We start from the raw sequence: 19,609 nt of genomic DNA on the forward strand, positions 1-19,609 counted from the left end.
ATGCATATTTGTTATGTTTGGATTTTATGTGGCGGTCTTGGCACCTAGCCTAAGAAAATGATAACCAGACAACGGCACTATAAACCCTACGGAGTGTAAAACCCAGTCATGAATATATTCAACAAGTGCCATAAAACTGAAATGCCGCTAACCGATGGCGATGGTAACCGTGGGCCCTGTATTGGTAAGTGGAATACGTTCTGCATGTGTACCACAAGTCTGACGGCTCTTTGGAAAGGCACTACAACCATGCTAGAAAACCAAAAAGTATGTGAGCACACACTTCCTGCTATTCATTCTAAAAATTTCCAAGAATATCTCCAATTGCTTTTGGAGCTTGTCCCAGAGAATTACTGCTTGGACCATCATTCCCTCTAAATACAACCTCCTAATAAAAAGAGAGAGACGAATGATAGATTTCTGCTGAAGACAAAGGAAGCAATAAGAGTGAGATTAAACCAGTGGAGGATAACCATAAAAAAAACTGCAACTCCCCTTCACCATCTCCACCATGTAAGGTACTGGTCCCGAGTCTCCACGCATGTCCGGAGGTTGCAACTGTCCATATCCCAGAACCCGAGGTCTGCATTTATCCTAGAAAGGTAAAAAACAAGACTACCAATAGATACTCCCTTATTGCTTTAATCCGAGCTGCATAATCAATTAGGAAGCGAAAATGTTCTCAGAAAAGAGTTAACTCTATTCCTCGCTAAAATCCCGCTGGCACCAAACCCTTTAAAACTGGCTTCACAAACTCACTGGGTTGGCGCCTCCACTTCTCTAAGCTGACACAGAGATGAGACAACTTAGCTATTGAGTAAAAAGTAACAACTCAACAAGCTAGACTGAAACTCCATCAGCAGGTCTGTCAGTCTTGAGTTTGTTTCCCCTCAGGAAAGGGAAAGAAACCGAAACTCCTACTCAAAACGGTTAAAGGGCCAATAAGTGTTTGTATCGCAAGAGGTGGTCTTTGCTCTCTGCGACTTTGTGAGAAACAATATGACAAGCCAAGGCAGACCTAAAGGGAGATTTGCGCGTCCAAGTACAAGAAAAATTACGAAATGCTCTCTAATAGGAGACAGCATTGGTTCACTTCACAAATATCTAGAGGGCACTAAAATATGCTAAGACAAGCCTTTTTTCTCAACTAAATGAGGATATAGCAAAGAGTAGTGTTGCAACAAACGCCGACCAGACCGAACAAGTTCCTCCAACTCTATTTCCAACTCTTCTTCCACCAGCGGGTGACAAGAGGAGACAGCTGCCAACAGGAGGTAAACAAAACAGCTTAAAGGATTGCTCTTTCTTCACAACCCTCGGTGACAGAAAGCCACACTCGTCAATAGGAGGCGACAGCAGCCGAGTGCTGTATTGCATACACCACGACTCGATGAAAGGAAGACAGTCTTAAGCGACTCAGGACTCGGCTTAGTCCGTATGAGTCAACAACGTCTGCATGACTCAACTGAGGGAAAGAAAACGAAGCGCAAGAAATTTGGGAAAGATTGGGAGGCAGTGGGAGAGGAGTCACAACGACTCTCCCACCTTGTCGGAGAGCAAACGTACATAGTACTTGAAATCATTCCTATACAATACATTGTTAGAAAGCTCTGAAGCTAGAATAATATCTAACTTGGAGAGAACCTTGGATACTATAGACAGTATAGACTTGACAGAAACATTAATCAAGGCAGTAATAAGAGATTTGTCGATAGCCAAAGAAAAAGCAGGCAAAGAATGAACACAAGCATTGCAAAGAAAGAGGAATAAGCTAGGAGACAAAAATTTAGAATAACCAAAACATGAGAAATCACATATACAGTCAACTGAGTTGACATAATATCGGAATGAGTAAAACTAGATACAGACACATTATCATCTCAATAAAGTTTCTATACATATACATATTACATATTAATAGACCTATGCATGCTAACACCTCAGACTAGGTGTTGATGACGGCAAAATGAGCCTACAGAGCGATGATTAACGTTTACCAAAACGGTCCTTAAGCAAACGCTTTAAACGAGATTCAGACCGTGAAAAGGGTGAAGCAGGTTTTGGAGGGCACAGAACCCCATCGTCCCGAGAACCGGGTCTGGCAGCGGACACTACCAACTGTTGCAGGGTAGTCCTAGGCTTGGGCTACATACAGATGAGGGCACCAATAGCTTACTTCTAACAGGGGAATGCGAAAGAGTGCACACTATGGAGGGATTCGGAACGTTCCCGTCACGAACTCGGTTAAACCTGTATTAAAACTAAAAATAGGTTTAATGTTATGTTCTAACTTCTCGATACACTTTTCCTGAACCAAATGGGGTGTAGAAGGCGGAAGTGCAAAGGAAGTCAATACTAGCACTACCAAAATGCCTAGTCTGAGTAGGGAGTAGGGCTAGCTGCAGATGAAGGGACACTAAGTAGGATAGAACCGACGGGTTTAAATCCCGACTTAACTAACTGCTTTCGCAATCTATCAGTTCCATTCTTTTCTATATATATATGACATATTCAGACATAAATTTCTCAGAACAATTCACTACATTCTTCACATCTCATTCCAAGATCACACTGTACTCTTGCAACCTATACAAACTGAATGTTGATCTACTTCAAATTCCAACACCCTGCTTACACCAAAATATTTCCTTCATAGCCTGATGTTATTGGTTTTGCTTCCAGTGAAAGATATCCTAGGAAAATGAAATTACAATGCCGTAAAATGGTGTAAAACAGCCAAACTTCATAGAATACCAACAATCGCCTAACAGCAATGGCGGCAAGGAGAATTCTGACTAGCTAAAACATTTGAAACACACCTGGTGGAGAACAGGTAAACTAGACAGTCATTTGGGCAGACATTCGATTTTTTTGTTTGAATGCCGACTCGCCTAATCTGTGCAGAGATACAAGTTAACTTTAACAGTAGGTAAGATTCATTCATTTTACTAAATGACAAACTTGCTAAAACAATGTTCAAGGTACTTTGGTTATCAATAACATGCAAATATTGTAATCTCAAACTTACCTGTTATAAATATTCTTTCACTTATAACTAGTGCATTGTCAAGACCGGAAAGGAAAATAGTTAGAGCCATGAGAGATGGGACATATAAGAAGACAGCAAGTAAACCATAAAATCTACGTAGCCAAGCACCAGGTAACCAACGCTTCTGGAAAAATCATAATTAAGAATATTTGATTATGCTATGAAAAAGAATGTGTGAATATATTATGACAATGTGTTAATGATCAATCACAAAAATAAAAGGTCATTACAGATACATACATTCAAAGGAAACTTAAGATTCCCTAATCTCTTCAGTCTTAATTGACATCTTAATAGCATGTCACAAGCCAAAGATTTCCAAATATAAGAAAAATGAAACATGCAAACAATACCTACCCCCAATCTCTCGAAGGTTTCAAGCTGTGAAATATGATCACCTAACTTTTCCACTGCAATGCCAAAAAAATTCAAGGTTGCCCACCAAAACACAGGAGTTGAAACACCATGCCATATGTAGACAAAAGTGAAAACTAAAGCAGTTCCTTGCAACTGCTTTACTATACTTTTATCTGATCCAACCCATGGAATGTAAATATGCCTGAAAAGTAAAATTTTATGTTGATTGTTCATACCATTCAACAACCTCTGTGCATTAGAATCATGGTTTATCTATAATATAATTTTAAACATTTGTTGACAAAAAGAAAATAAGAGCTTTCTTTCTTCAAAATGCCTTAGCCAAGACATTTTGTCTTTTATCAAAGTTACTTCTATGACTGTGTATATAATAAACTGTAAACAAAGTTTTATCACTGATGAATAAACCATATTACCAATAATGAATACATAACCTACTTTCTCAAACACATTTAAACAACAAGAAAATTACCTACTTTAGCATGAAGCGATAAAGGCCATGATCAAAATATCGCCAAATATCTGAGAACCTGTAGGTCATGAGAGTACATCTGGGATGTCTTGGCGGGTCATATCCTTCAACCCTTGCTACTACAGATGGCAATCCATATAAAACTGAAATATTATAGAAAATTTTCAAGCAATAATACATTTTTAATGTTTTAACATAGAGAGGTCTGTTTAACAGAAACAAATCCAGCCATGCACATAATGCACACTTGCAATAGAACTTAAATTTTTAACTGAAAAGTGTACATAAAAGGCTAATAATAATGATCACAGTGAGAGGTCCAAGGAAAGTACTGTATATACTCGCATATTGTGCGACTTTTGAAGACCTAATTTTGGAGCTAATTTTAAGGGGGTTGCATCATACTTGAGATATAAAATTAGCGTATGTAATATTACATACTAGTATCGTTTGATAAAATACAAACATAATGAATATGCATCTTTTCCATGGATCTTTTAAAAAGTTATGCTTTACTTCACTACATCTAATAATATTGTATGTATTTTCATATTACTATTGTTGTATCATAAAATACAAAAATAGCAATCAATGTTTTGGTTTACAAATCAGCTGAGGACAATTGCAATTTTACTGTACTGAAGTCAAATCAGAGCAATTTTCTTGCTTCTAGTTAGTGTAAATGAATCTCAAGATACTCTATTGAAATGGGACAAGGTTGTTTTATTATGTTATACAGTGTTTTCAAGTCAAAATATCATTTGAATTCATATTGTTGTGAACGAAATATATATTTTTTTTCGTTAGTAGATGGCGCCGAGGGCATGTTTATTGTGTAAAAAAATCAACAGATTGCGTTCGATATTTTCACTTGATTTCATCAGAATACTACAAGCTTTACATATTTATCTTTTATCGGAGTGAACAAAGTAAAATGTGTTCTTTCATGCAAAATAGTTTTGATTAAAACACATTTCTCTCAAATTTTGTTTACGGTCAAGTTTGATGCTGCTCTACAGAAGTTTCCATGTAGCCAATGCACAATAATAGTCGTTAGCAGATGAACATTCTTTCCTCAGCTTCAGTTAAAACTAGCAGCTTAAATTTAGCAGTAGTACATATATGCCTTCGCCAATCTTTTCTCCACAGAGAATAAGGATATAGTCATAAAAATATATCAGTCCTATTCTTTTTAACTACGGTAATCTTATACTATCGTACAAAGGTTGAAATTCAAGCAAGCTGCTGTAGTTATTGGATTCGGTTCCTAGCAAATCAGCTGTTTCTGGCTGTATGTGTTTACACAAGTATAACATTACTGACGATACTTTTAACTCTCTCTTTTACTCTTTTTAACTTAACTAGAAGATGGAATAGATAAACAGGAGGAAAAGAGGTTAGCCTATTGTAATTTGGTCTCAAAAATTGAACTCACATGTTACATGAGATACATGATCAAAGCATTGTTTCAGGGTGAAAATTTGGGGGTCGCATAATATGCGAGATTGTGTTACATGGGTAGTTCTTTAATCGGCCTGAACCAAAGACAATCAGCGGATGGAAAGAGAAAAAATGAACTTGTAAATCAATAAGACTGTGCAACTTGTAAATCAATAAGCCTATTTCATTCCAAGTCTTTCATTATATCTTGGGTTGTTATTGTTTAGCTTTCAAAGCATTTGAAATCTGTAACAAACAATCTGACAGGAAAACTCCATTTACAACAACTTTCAGCTTACCTACATACTTGAGTTGCAGGAATGCTGCTAAAAAGTACACAAACCCTGCCATGGACCATGAATTCATCTTTTTAACAAGTTCTGGGGTGGAGTGCAGAGAACTGAAACAAAAGACAGCTCACTCAAACCACAAAAATTAACACAACTGAAAATGCAAATACATAGTCCATTTTTCATACAGAAGTAGCAACTTCTCTAGATTGAAAAACATAGTAAGATGAAACAAGCAAGTATGTAGAGTAATAGTTTCAAGTCAGTGTGAATGTTAAGAACAACTAACAACTTAAAATCTAAAGTTACCAAATAATAATCAAAACATGAATACCACAAACTTGCTTAAGGGAGTTATTAATAAATATAAAGTCTATACCTTTCTCTATACAGTAGAAACATGGATACTACTGACTATGATAATGGAGATGATATTAAAAAGGTATGACCATATGTGGATACAATTAAGCAGCCAGAAAAAGAGATCTCAAAGGCTGAGATGGATTAGGCATGTGATGAGAAGAAATAAACTACAGTTGGTTGTCAAGCACAAGACTGATTCGTAGAACTTCTAAAGATTTACTACCACATCCTCCACTTTAAGTGGATGGGACTCTGCTGAATGAGTCGGAAGAGTTGGCTATATTTGGTGTAACGTCTGATTAGCATCTTATTTTTGAGAAAAATCTAATGAAAGTGTCAGCAAATATTGCACAAAAGTTGGGTATATGTGTGGCCTCATATATTTATACAGGCAGTCCCCAGTTATCGGTGGACACGTTTAACCTCTTCATTACCGAAAGTTTGTTTGGAGGTAGGTGGGTACCACCATTCAAGTCTACTACACCGCACCGGGTGCATAAAGGTGGTATGCGTAGTACCACCAAAACTCCTCTTTTCAGATAGGGACTTCCAATCATTCTGTAATTTCGGTTTGAAGAGTTTGGAGCAAAATAAACAGTATGACACGATGCCAGACGTATGATGAACCCAAAAAAATATTATTATTGCTTATAGTAGTGTGTAGGTGACAGATGAACTGCGTCTCAACAAAAAATCACAAAACCAGACAAGCGTAAACATGTAATAACTTCTACCCAAGTAAAAAACCAGTTGTATCATCATTTACTGTATTTATTTATTTATTCACATTACATTTTACAAATAAAAGATATTAACACCAGATAAATGAAGGTAGAAATAAAGCCTTATAGTAACTTTATATATATAAAAAAAACCAAACCAGAGAAAAAAAGCGATTTTTTCTGAGGACAAGAAACTTGAAAAATAGTTTATTTTAGATACCCCTGATGCCCCTAAAGTTGTTTTCTGTGATGAAACTAATCTTAGAAAACGTAGAAAATGACATTGACCAATTTTTGAAAGATATACTATAAAATTTGCGATTTCCATATTTATTGGCGGGGCTTTCGCTTTAGTTTTGCTCTTTTTTTTGTTATTACGTGCTTATTTACGGTTCTATTTTGATAATACTTTATGTGCATGTTCCAGGTGCGATATAACAACATTCTGTAAGACCGAATTTCTATTCAAGACCGTAGTTTTCTCACCGACCACCAGTGTCCCTTGTACAAGGGACACTGAGTTTCACATTTTTTTCATAAAATCATTTATTTTCCCTGTAGGATGATAAAACTAACAGAGAATATGCGTTATTATAGTGCTAATAATACCTGATAATTTCATTAGCCTGTCTTGATTAGTGTATTTTTGGCAAATATTTTTACGATCGGCACCCCTCCAAACTTGAGTCACTACCGAGAGATTCAGTTCGGCAGCAAACGCAATGTTTACATTCTGCTCACCCACCCGGTAAAGAAGGGGTTAATGGTGATCCAGTTTTATGGTGCTTAAAATTGGCGATTTATGGTGGCATAACAGGCCAAGTTTTTGTTATTGGTGACATAAGGTGCCAGTAATAGAGTTATGGCACCGCAACGTACCTAACAGAAGTGCCATTCACCGGTTATCTGTGCCATTAACCTAAACCTGGCTAAATAAGGGCCATAAATCGCTGAGTTTAGGTTAATGTCAGTTTTTGCTTATCAGCACCCTGCAGAGAATTGAATCCCCCTGATAACTGGGGACTGCCTGTAACAAGGATAAAATCAACACAGTTTTAAAACCAAGTCATTTGTCCCTTCTTTACTAGCATACTGTTCTCCAGTGTGGATGTCTGCCTCTGCCAGAGATTTATCTCTTAGATAGAGTAGTTTGTGGTGCTACGCTTCTGCTTCCTATCACAAACAGTTATGACTTGGATCATGAATACTGATTCTTGATCCTCATTTTCTGCCAAGAGCAACCAGATTTGCTGAACAGCAGCACCAATATGCAGTAAATGTCAAACTTCTCAGTCTAAAGGTTGGTTTATTTCTCACTCTATTGGAATGTAGAACAGTTTCTCTGAGGATGTTGTGCAATGAAAACCTCAAAAGTTTGAGTGGACATGCAATAAATGAGTACCCTAAAACCATTCACATTATATTCTAATAACATTTATAGTTTAAAATACTAATAATTTATTATATTTTTTCCTAATAATTGATCTCTTCTTTCTGCTTTTCCTATTATCATCTGTAACTTCTTTCAAATGAACACCATATTCTTTGGAAGCTTGAATTTCAAGTCAATGGGCCGTGTAGGCTTGTTTCATATGAATAAGGTTCATGCTCTGAATAAAAAAATATATACAAAAGCACAGTAGTAGAATGAAGATCTACTGGAAAGCCTGCAAAATCATGGAGAAAGAGGACCTTAACTGATGGGAATTCAGGTGGAAATGGCACAGGACTGGGATGACTCGAGAGTTATTTCATATTTAACCATTTAATGAGAATACTTATGTGAAAATGTCTTTGATGATGACTTCATAGAAAAAAATAATTTACTATAAAACTTGTAAGTTGCTGACAAAAAAACTTTGTAAACCAGAAATCAAATCACTTACTATGAAACCTTCAAGTTGGATGACAAAAATATAACTCAAAAATCAAGAAAACATGGCAGTGAACTTTAACAAGCTAAACTGCAAGTGGTAAAAAAAAAAAAAAAAAAAAAAAAAAAAAAAAAAAAAAAAAAAAAAAAAAACTGATACCAGTAAGAACCCAATACATAAGAGTGACAAAGAACAATTAAAATTATGTTACAGTAATACTTCAATCTTATGCGCTTCAAGTTGCATGAATTCACAATAGCGCAAACTTTTCATTGGAACCTAACTAATTATCATAAGCAAGTACAGTGGACTCCCCGTATTCATGTTCTCCAGATTCGCGGACTCACTCATTCGTGGATTTCTCTCGGAAACATTTCCCTACATTATTCACGGAAATTTGCCTATTCATGGTACAGGCGGGTACCCCAGGGTTACGACGTTCCGATTCCGGCATTACGGACGTTCCGAGGCTGGGTTACGACGCTTTTCTTAAAATATTCAATGGAAAAATCCGTCCTGGGTTACGACGCTTGTTCCGAGGTTACGACGCCGACGCTTCCGACGCTCCGAGTTAACGACGCTTTTAAAAAACGCACACTATGATAAAAATCCTTTATAGTTTAGCACAGTATATTAATAAAAATAAAGTTTCTGGTTAGAATACAACAAAAATTTTGAGGTTATGATGATTTTCGACACTTTTTATGTCGTATTTTTTTCAATGTTTTTTAGTGATGCCCTCATATGCGGAACTAGTTTGCCGAGCGAATGAATACATACTAGCTTGCGGTGCGCAAAGTTTACATATAACAGTCCAAAAGCGCAAATAATGAAAAAATCATTGCTCGTTTCCAGTAATAATAACAAAACGAAGTTTCTGGTTAGATTACAACGCAAATTCCAAGTATCCAAAGAGAGACATTATCCAGTAATTTGACCAGAGAGAGAGAGGAGGAGAGAGAGAAGAGAGGAGGAGAGGGAGAGAGAGGAGAGAGAGAGAGAGAGAGAGAGAGAGAGAGAGAGAGAGAGAGAGAGAGAGAGAGAGAGAGAGAGAGAGGCGTCTTTCGACGCTCCGAGTTAAGGACAGAGAAGTGTTCGTTTCGTTAAACGGCCTCTGACTCATGCCAGTAAATGTTTTGTTGATACAAATAATATACTGTAAGCCTATTTAAAGATACGTTTACTTTAATTAGTCTATATGATATGTAAATAGTAATCAACTGTTCTTGTAGCCCTCAAGATTTGGCAAAATCGAAGTATCCAAAGAGAGACATTATCCAGTACACTGGAACCTTGACATATGAATTTAATTTGTTCCGTTACCATCGTCGTATATCAAAACAGTTGTATCTCAAAGCATTTTTTCCCATTAAAAATAATGTAATATGTATTAATCCGTTCTTGCGCTATGAAACCACACCTAAACACAGCTAAATTACATATAATATACACATACATAATGATAAAATAACATAGCAATGTGATAAATGATAATAAATGTTAATAAAATCAATTAAAAAAAAAAAGGAATTTTACTTACCACAACGAAAGATGACGTGAGGCCAGCAGGGGGAGGAGGTAGGGAAGGGTGGCAGGGAACGATTTGTTCTCTTTTTATTTACATATGTACACTAATAACTATGTAATAAACACAAATGAAATAACATTGCTAAACTAATTTTTATTTATTTTTTTTAATCAGTTCGTAGTTTAGAAATAATGGTGATGCCTTTGGAAGGTTTTTATAGCTTCCTTCTGCTTGATGATCGTGGATATTGTAGAAGGATTTCGACCATACTCGTTTGCCAAATCGACGATACGAACGCCACGTTCATGCTTTGCTATAATTTCATGTTTTGCTTCCATCAAAATCATTTTCTTGGGTTTTTTCTTATCACCTGCTTTGTCTTTAGCTTTGAGACCCATGGTTAATAATAAAATAGACAAAATAACCAGAAAAATACGCACAAATACAACAAACTAAACAACGACGTGTTAACATGCAGCACCAACAAACAAACAGACTGAACGCCATTTATCGGTCGCCTATACAACTAACACTCATCGCAAAATCATATCTCAAATATTTCGTTGTATATCAAAGCTTATATTTTCGCAAATTTTCTGTTGTATCTCAAAACATTCGTATATTAGGGCAATCGTATGTCAAGGTTCCTGTGTAATTTGATCAGAGAGAGAGAGAGAGAGATGAGAGATCGAGAGAGAGAGAAGAGGCGAGAGAGAGAGAGAGAGAGAGAGAGAGAGAGAGAGAGAGAGGCCTTGGCAACAATGGTCAGGGGGATTGACGTAACGTTTATTTTCTGAACAGATAGGACAGAGAAGTGTTCGTTTCATTTAACGGCCTCTGACTCATGGCAGGAAATGTTTTGTTGATACTAATATATAAGCCTATTTAAAGATACATTTACTTTAATTAGTCTATATGATACGTAAATAGTAATCAGCTGTTCTTGTAGCCCTCAAGATTTGGCAAAATCACTCCAGGTTGTACATAAAACTTCAAGAATGTAGTGTCACCAGAGGATTACAATAGTTTTTACCTTCAAGAACCAGCATTCTTTTATGAAAATAACTCCAGGTTGTACATAAAACTACAGGAAACAACATGTAGTGTAATCAAAGGATTACAAGTAAGGTTTTTATAACTTTTCATTAGTTTAAGACATATTTCCAAGCGTCGTTCCGGCTTACGACGATTTTCGGCTTACGACGCGTCTCAAGAACGGAACCCCCGTCGTAACCCGGGGACTGCCTGTATTTTTCTATGATAAATATCCAAAAATTATTATTTCTTTAAAATAAATTTCATCATAAAATGCACTTTTTGAGATAAAATTATTAAAAAACCAAGTATAAAAATTGTTAAGTTGGTTTTTCTTGAGTTTGAACTAACAAAATAGAAGGTTTTAAGCATTTCTATAGGGGTTCCAACTATTCATGGGTTTTAACTATTCAAGGGGGAGTCTGGTATGCATCCCCCACAAATACGGGGGGACCACTGTATTTATGTACGTACTATGTTTATTAATAATAATAATAATAATAATAATAATAAAACTTATCACAAAATTCGTATGTGATAGTATTTGAAAGAAATAACCTTTCCATTTCATTTTTAATACTCTTGCGAACAGGCTGAAAATATAAGGGTGAGGTACACGATTTTTCCCCCGGGTCAAAAAGAACATGCACATGGAAAAGTTTTTTGGTAAAATTCGGAACGTCCGAACTATAACTGATATACGCTTCTGGTTAGAGTTATCATGTCGGCAAATGATTGACTTATTTCTTAAAGCAATCAGAACATTTTTGTGAGGATTAGAAATAATGAAAAAGATGTGATGAATGTGAAATTCTAAAGAAAAATCATAGATATTTTTTGGAAATACAGGCAGTCCCCGGGTTATGACGGGGTTCTGTTCTTGAGACATGTTGTAAGCCGAAAATCGTTGTAAACTGGAACATCGTCAAAAATCCTTAAGACTATCTTACTTTTAATGCTTTGGGTGCATTAAAAACTCTGTAAACTGCATTCTTGTTGCATTTTTCATTAAAAAAACCTTCAAATATTGATTATTTTGCATTTATGGAGTCATATTTCTTCTGCCAGATCAGTGTTGTAAGCGGCGTAACCCTGGAATATGCATCATAAACCTGGAAATAATTTCTGACAAATATAATTGAAAGGCGCTGTAACCTTGGAACGTCGCAAGCCAAACCTGTCGTAACCCTGGGACTGCCTGTAATCATGAAAAATATAATCATTAGGTTTGGGGAGTTTTATACCCAAATTATGTAGAAATGTTTGATCTTTCATGTGGAAGCAATAATTTTGCTATAAATGTGTTTCCTAATGAGCTGTAATTGATTAAAATGCAAATTTTTTATGTAGTGCAATTTTCAGATTTTCCAACCTACTCGTGTTAATGTTTTGTATCGTAGCTAAATAAGCTATCGGCGTCGGGTTTGCGTTTTCTTTGAGATTCAAATCTGTTGACCCAATGTCGTCAACTAATTTCTAAGAGATTTTTTTTTTCACGAATTTTCCCCGAAAATAACTTACACATGACGTACCTGGTGCGTCATCTGTGCACTTAAGAAAATAATTTATTGACACGCGATGCGTCATCAGATCACGAGAGGGTTAAGTACAAACAAATCTTCTCCATCTCTCTCTCTCTTACAGAGATGAGAGAATTTTATGGTACATTACTGTATGTTTATCAATATTTTCAGATGATAATATAATAATAATAATCATATAACTGTAATGACAAAAGGATGCACATAAAAAATTCTTTCCCTCATCTTTTGTTTTTAATTCCACCAGAAGCTGAAAGTCCAGACCTGTCAAATATGTCGAGTAATGTGACAGGAGGGAGAGGTTACCAATTAGTGATTAATGAATGATCTATGTTGAGTAATGTGACAGGAGGGAGAGGTTACCAATTAGTGATTAATGAATGATCTCTCTCTCTCTCTCTCTCCAAATGTATGTAATCTTCACACACTCCTACCATTTATTTCTTTTTTAAGGGTAATTTATTACGCTAACTTTTAAATGATATTAAAGTAACTTCAATTTTCTTTAAAAGTGATCTTAATACTTATGTAAAGACAACGACTCTCTCTCAAAGTTGTATTGGTCCAAATAAAATGACAAATTTTCAAAGACAATTTGTATTTTTCATAGCTACAAACCTGAGGTCTTAACAATAGGATAATTTCTAGTGCCTAGCTAGATACGGTTAAAACACAGATGAAAGCAGTTAATCTTGTGAGATCTGGCAACGCGTGCTTATGTCGGGTGAAGAATGGTCAAGGACCACGCACCTACGCCACCCCATCAGTCTTTCCCAACTCAGGATGTCTTAGCAGACAGAGGGGTGGCTAGAGGTGGGCAGTATATTGTTAAGACCTCAGGTTTGTAGCTATGAAAAATACAAATTGTCTTAGAAAATTTGTCATTTGTTCATCCGCGAACAAACCTTCGGTCTTAACAATGGGATAGACTCATACTTGGAGGGAGGTATAAGACATCCTAGACCAGCTGGGGGCCTACCCACCAGTCCAGCTCCAGAAGAAATAACTTCCGGAGAGGGACTGAAGCCCATGAGAAGTTAGATAAATTGATATCTAACCACTTAGACCCTGAGTGATGTACAATGATATATGGGAAACAAAGAGAAACTTTGACTGTCCAATAACAAACCAACACATCAGGGTTTGCTATCGCTCTGAATCCCTCCTTGCCAAGGAGTGAGCATGTGTTACTGAATAGAGGGTTTGATATTTGTATACCAAGCGACCACACTATCAGTATGACTACCTTGTTCACCTGTATCAGACCAGTACAGCGAATGACGTGTCTATTCCTTAACCTGCCAGAAGGAGGAAGGAAAGGTACAAGAGACAAGGAAACCAGCCAACTCCCTCATTCTCTCATCCACACAACCATCTTAGGTAAGATACAAAAGTGCCCTGTTAAGGGCAACTATGAGTTACACAACCTGTTGGGCAGCCACCACAGGACCCGGGGAAAATGTGTCCACAGATCTGTGGGCAACATCCTTAAGATAGAAAGAGGTGAATGTGGAATGGCATAACCAAGTATCAGCACTCAGCACTCTTGTACAGCCAAGTTCATTCTGAAAGCCAGAGGGGGACCAATGCCTCTAACATCATGCGCTCTAGCCTGCACAGACATGGCAGTGGAATCAAGAGTCAAGTATGCCTGTCTGATGGCTTCCTGTATCCAAAAAGATAGTATTCTTCGACACCTTATTCTTTGTACGCCCTGCGCTAACAAAAATTCTGCGGCAGCCTGGTCTAAGGTGCCATGCCCTTTAAGATAGTATCGCAGGGCCTGGACAGGACACAACAAAAGCTCTTGAGCATCACCACCCACAAAGTCATTCAGTGATGGAATGGAAAATGAAGTGAACTCATCATTGTGCACCGAGGGATTTTGGGTCTTGGCCATGAATTCCGGTACTAATTTGAAGGACACCGACCCCCAACCCCTGGTGTGCTTCACATCATAGCTCAGACCGTGGAGCTCTCCTACCCTCTTGGAAGATGCCAAGGTCTTGAGCATCAAGTTCCTGTCAGATGAGTGAAACAAAGGCTCATATGGACCCTTAGTGAAGCTCTTGAGAACCAAGGAAACATCCCACGTCAGAGGCTTGAGCTCTCTAGAACTCAAACTGCTCAAACCCCTAACTAGCAAGGAAAGTTCCCAGGACGAGGAGATGACAATACCTCTAAGGCGTAACACTCAACTCAGGGCCGCCCTGTAGCCCCTAATGGCAGAAACGGACAAACTTTTCTCATCTCAGAGGAAGGTTAAAAAGTCTGCTATTCGCTGAATAGAGGTTGCAAGTGGAGAAAAAACCCAGTTTACGACACCAATCACAGTAGATTGCCCATAGCCTTGGTAAACCACAGAGGCTGACCTTTTGAGACTGCTGGACATATGCCCTACTGTTCTCTGAGAAAAGCCTCTCTCTCGGAGGAGATACTTGATAGCCCTCCAACTGTGAAGAAACAGGGATTCTACTGACCGGTGGAACCTTTCTGCATGGGGCTGACACAGGAGGTGTCACCAAGGGGTAATTTCCCTTGGAACCTCCAACAACGACTACAGCAGATCTGGAATCCAATCTGTCTGAGGCCACAAATGGGCAGCCAAAGTCATCCTGAGACCCTACAAACTCATCAGTCTGTTCAGAACCTGACGGATCAAACAAAATGGAGGGAAGGCATACATCTCCAGGTTGTCCCAGGGATGTTGTAACGCATTCTCCGCTAACGCCAAAGGATCTGGATCTACTGAACAGAATATCTCCAGTTTCGTGTTGAATTGAGTCGCAAAAAGATCCATCATGGGTGTCCCCCAAACCAGGAAGAGCTTGTCTGCTACTTCTTGAAGGGACCACACTGTGCCTGGGATCTGATCCCAACGACTGAGTTTGTCTGCGACCACATTCCGTTTGCCCGGGATATAACTGGCTGAGAGCTACACTGAATAGCAGACCACCCACTGGTGAACCTCGATGGTCAAGTCGTGAAGTTGATGTGAAACCAGACCCCGCTGCTTGTTCACACAGGCGACCACCGTGGTGTTGTCCGACATGAGAACGACAGAATGATTCTCAACTTTCTCCCGAAACTCCTTCAGACCCAGGAAGGCTGCCTTCAACTGCCAGACGCTGATATGCTGCTGTTTGTCCTCCAAACTCCAAATGCCAGAGGCCATGAGGCCGCCTAAATGAGCCCCCAACCTGCAAGGGAGGCATCTGAAAACTGAAGGAAGTCCGGTGGTAAAGAACTAAGAAGGACACCCTTCAAAAGATTTCGGTTGTCCAATCACCAACGAAGGTCCTCTCTTACCTCCAAAGACAGAGGAACCTCTAACAGTGAGAGAGCCACCGGAGACCAGAATTCCCCCAATCTCCATTGTAGAGATTGAAGATGAAGACACCCATGAGGGACCAGCTTCTCCAGGGGAGACAACACTCCTAGGAGAACCTGCCACTGATGAGCTGACTGATGTGGTTCCAAGAGGAAGTTGCGTGCCACCACTAGCAACTTCTTGAATCTCTGATCAGACGGGAAAACTCTTGCAACCGCCGTATCGATGACTATGCCCAAGTAGAGAATACTTGACTGAGTACAGTGACTCTTCGGGGGTAACCACAATGCCCAGTACCAGACAAAACCAAAGCAGACGATCTCTGTCCTGCAGCAGCTTTTCCCTGGATCCTGCCAAGACCAACCAATCATCGAGGTACCTCAGCAAACGAATCCCCTGAGCATGGGCCCAACTTGATAAGAGAGAGAATACCCTTGTGAACACTTGAGGGGCTGTGGTCAGCCTTACGCACAGGACTTTGAACTCGAAGACCTTGTCCCCAAGGGAGAAGCGAAGGAACTCCCTGAACACCGGATGACTAGGGATCTGGAAGTATGCGTCCCTCAAGTCATCGACAGCATGAAGTTGCCTTCCCTCACAGTTGCCAACACTGAACACTAATCTCCATCTTGAACAGTGTCTTCCTGATGAAGTGATTCAAGGTGGATAAATCGATCACAGGTCTCCAACCTCCTGACTCCTTATGCACCAAGAAGATGTGACTGTAAAACCCCAGAGATGGATGCACCACTTGCTCTATCGCATCCTGTCCAGCATCTTCTGCATTTCTCCCTAAGAGCCCAGAACTTCAGAGTATCTGGAGGATATGCCCTATGAGCTGTGGCTTGTTTGAGAGAGGAGGGGGGAAGACAAATGGCAGTAGGCACCCTACCGGAAGGACATCTACCGCTCACTTCACGCCCCACAACTCAGCCACTTGGCCCAATGGCCCGCCAAGCAACCCCCGACCCGTGGCACAGGAGAGAGAGGGGCGGCAACCTACTGACGCCCCCCTTTACCTCCAGGCGACGACCTTCGTGACTGTTGTTGGGCAGGGGAAGGAGGAGGAGCCGGATGCCTCTAAGGACGAGACTCCGGCTTAGACACAGTCTGGTGCACCTAGTTCTTCGTGTTGGCCCGGCGCCGGTCTATCGCATCTTCCAACTCTGTCTGAGGGAACAAAAATTGAGACTCCAACAGATCCCCATTTCTCGACGCCAGCAAGGATTCTGGGTCAACTGATCTTTCCATCCTGGATAAAGGCGCGTCTCTTCTAATCAGGAGAAGGTTAGCCCATAAATTAACATTGAGGTAAGCCATATATGAAAAAGTCTTGCCTCTGGACTGCAACAAAATGGCAAGAGAGGACACAATCACCAACCCTTTTAGGGACCTGTCAGAAGCTATCTTGGCAATGACCATAGACCAGAGCCAAGAAATCGTCTGCAACATGGAGGCTGCCATAGATTCCAACGCTGAGGCGTCTTGTGGAGACAGCGATGGAGCCACCGACTTCACCTGCTCCAAAGTCCGTCCTGGCTTCAGATGAATGACGTCCAGGTTAAGATGATTCGACATCAAAAAAGGCAGAGTTCGTATCATAGTACATCTTATGCCTTGTGAGAGGAAGGGGTAGCAGCTTGGGAGAGCCTAAGCGCGAAGCGAACCGTCCCAATCTGAAATAGAGGCGTTAACCTTATGCAAGACCGACTGGACATGCCCCGACAATTGAAGTTGAAATGAAGGCTTGGGATCCTGCATAGTTCCCAGCAAGGCTTCCAAGCAGAAAGGAGTGTAAGATGACCGAGCCTGAATCCTACTCTCCAAATTGTTGACACCAGGAAAGAGATCGATGACTTCTGCAAAAAGGAAGACAAAACTCTTGCATGTCTCCCTCCTCCTGCTTCGGCAACGAAGACCGACGACGAGAAAGGTGAGCAGTCCATCTAAAACCCCTTCCTCATTCAACATAACAGAAGAATCAGCAGCCAAACAGCCTGAAACACCAACTAACCCGTGTGGGCTGGACCCAAGTGCCGACTCCTGGGTCGAACCAACCACAACACCAGGAATATCACTACGCTCTACTTACAGATGACTCCTTAACATGGCCGCGGATGGGCACGGGCGTGGCAGACGAACAAACGTGAGCTGGGGAGGAATCTCAAACACTCAAGAATGAATGAGAATCCCTCGGAGTCAAACTCCTGGAAGAACCAGGGAGAGGGACCGGCAAAGACTCCTGCCACATCAACTCTGCGCTCTCAACCATCGACCTCTTGACAAGCTCCTAGAGATCCTTATGGCGACAGATAGGCCCTGGAGAAGAAGAAGTGGGAACGCCTGCAACATATGCACGGACGGGGAGGTTGCAACATGCTCGTGACTTGATGCAGAGGGCAAAGCAGCCACTGCAGATTGCACATGAGAAGATAAAATAACACTCTTCAAAACACCAACACACTCAGGAACACGGGCGTGTTGCTACTCACTCGCAGGTGAAGAAAGGGCACAGTCTTTAGCCTTCCAATGCTTGATACGCAAAGCGCGGAGATGGGAGAGGAAGACAGCACTGGCTTCTACATAACCTCTTTGCAAGTGGGGGGCAATGCAACACACTTGCTTCCACTCCTCCCAGCCGACATGGCAGGCAACTCAACTTCAAAAACAGAGTCCAATCTCTTTAAGAACCACCTGGCATAAAGCCACAGACGGATCAGAAAGCGAAGGCTCCAATGACATGGAAGGGAGATGCAGTGAACTGGATGGCAGATATGATGTCATGGCAGCGAACAATGACGATAAAGATGAGCGAGGCAGCGCAGTGGAGGCGACCGAGTGATATCATCGATGAAAGTGACGTCATAAGTGGCGATGACGTCACGGCTTCCCCTCGATCCAAATGGGAAGCAGACGCCACTGGCGGAGGGATACAAAATGGCTGACCTCGTGACGTCACTAGCGGGGCTGATGCCATGGCTTCCATTGACTCGAAGAAGTGGCAACTGTCACTGGCGGAGCAATACAATATGACTGACCACGGACTGGACAGCATGAGGAGGTGTAGGGGGGGGGGGTAGCGAAATCCATGAAATGCACCAGCAAACCTTCCAAGGATGGAGAACCCTGTAGCCCCATGGTCTTCCAAAGCGCCGAGAAGGAGCAGAAGCAGCCATAATAACAGCACATATCTTAAAAGGGGTGTGGTAATGAATTGTTAATCTCAGTTTTTTCTGGTTAGAGACAGGGCGCTTAGCGACAAGCGCTAGGCCCCTTGAAGAATGCTGAAATGAAAAACAGCCAGGAATGATGACCAATGCAATCTGCGGTCGGCAACACCTCAGAGATCACATGCTTGGGACATGCAGCACCCATTGTTGCTAGGCGCTCCGCAGGGTGTGTGTGCATGTGTGTTCCTAGCGTATGATATATGGGCTTGATGATGGGTAATGAAAAGAAGAGAGGACATTCTTTGATTGCTTGTGTCAGTGTGCAGAATACACCTGGAAGAGGTTTGAGAACGCCCATCGAATAAGGTAATGTAAGATAAGACTTTGAAAAAGTTAACCTTTGAAGTGAAAAGAGA

The 19,609-nt window shown here is 40.2% G+C and overlaps 1 protein-coding gene across 3 annotated transcripts in view; it reads right to left on the reverse strand.

Moving 5' to 3' along the window:
• Positions 1-19,609, reverse strand: part of LOC135214462 (protein-cysteine N-palmitoyltransferase HHAT-like) — a 134,530-nt gene that overhangs the window by 18,477 nt on the left and 96,444 nt on the right. For all 3 annotated transcript variants that reach the window (XM_064248801.1, XM_064248798.1, XM_064248799.1), the window contains exons 7-10: positions 5,639-5,739; positions 3,904-4,042; positions 3,407-3,608; positions 3,029-3,173 (exon numbers count right to left, since the gene is read on the reverse strand). In XM_064248801.1, the coding sequence (XP_064104871.1) occupies positions 3,029-3,173; positions 3,407-3,608; positions 3,904-4,042; positions 5,639-5,739 (587 nt within the window). The remainder of the gene's footprint in view (positions 1-3,028; positions 3,174-3,406; positions 3,609-3,903; positions 4,043-5,638; positions 5,740-19,609) is intronic.

The sequence above is a fragment of the Macrobrachium nipponense genome, chromosome 45, assembly GCF_015104395.2.
Source record: "Macrobrachium nipponense isolate FS-2020 chromosome 45, ASM1510439v2, whole genome shotgun sequence".
Classification (NCBI taxonomy): domain Eukaryota; kingdom Metazoa; phylum Arthropoda; class Malacostraca; order Decapoda; family Palaemonidae; genus Macrobrachium; species Macrobrachium nipponense.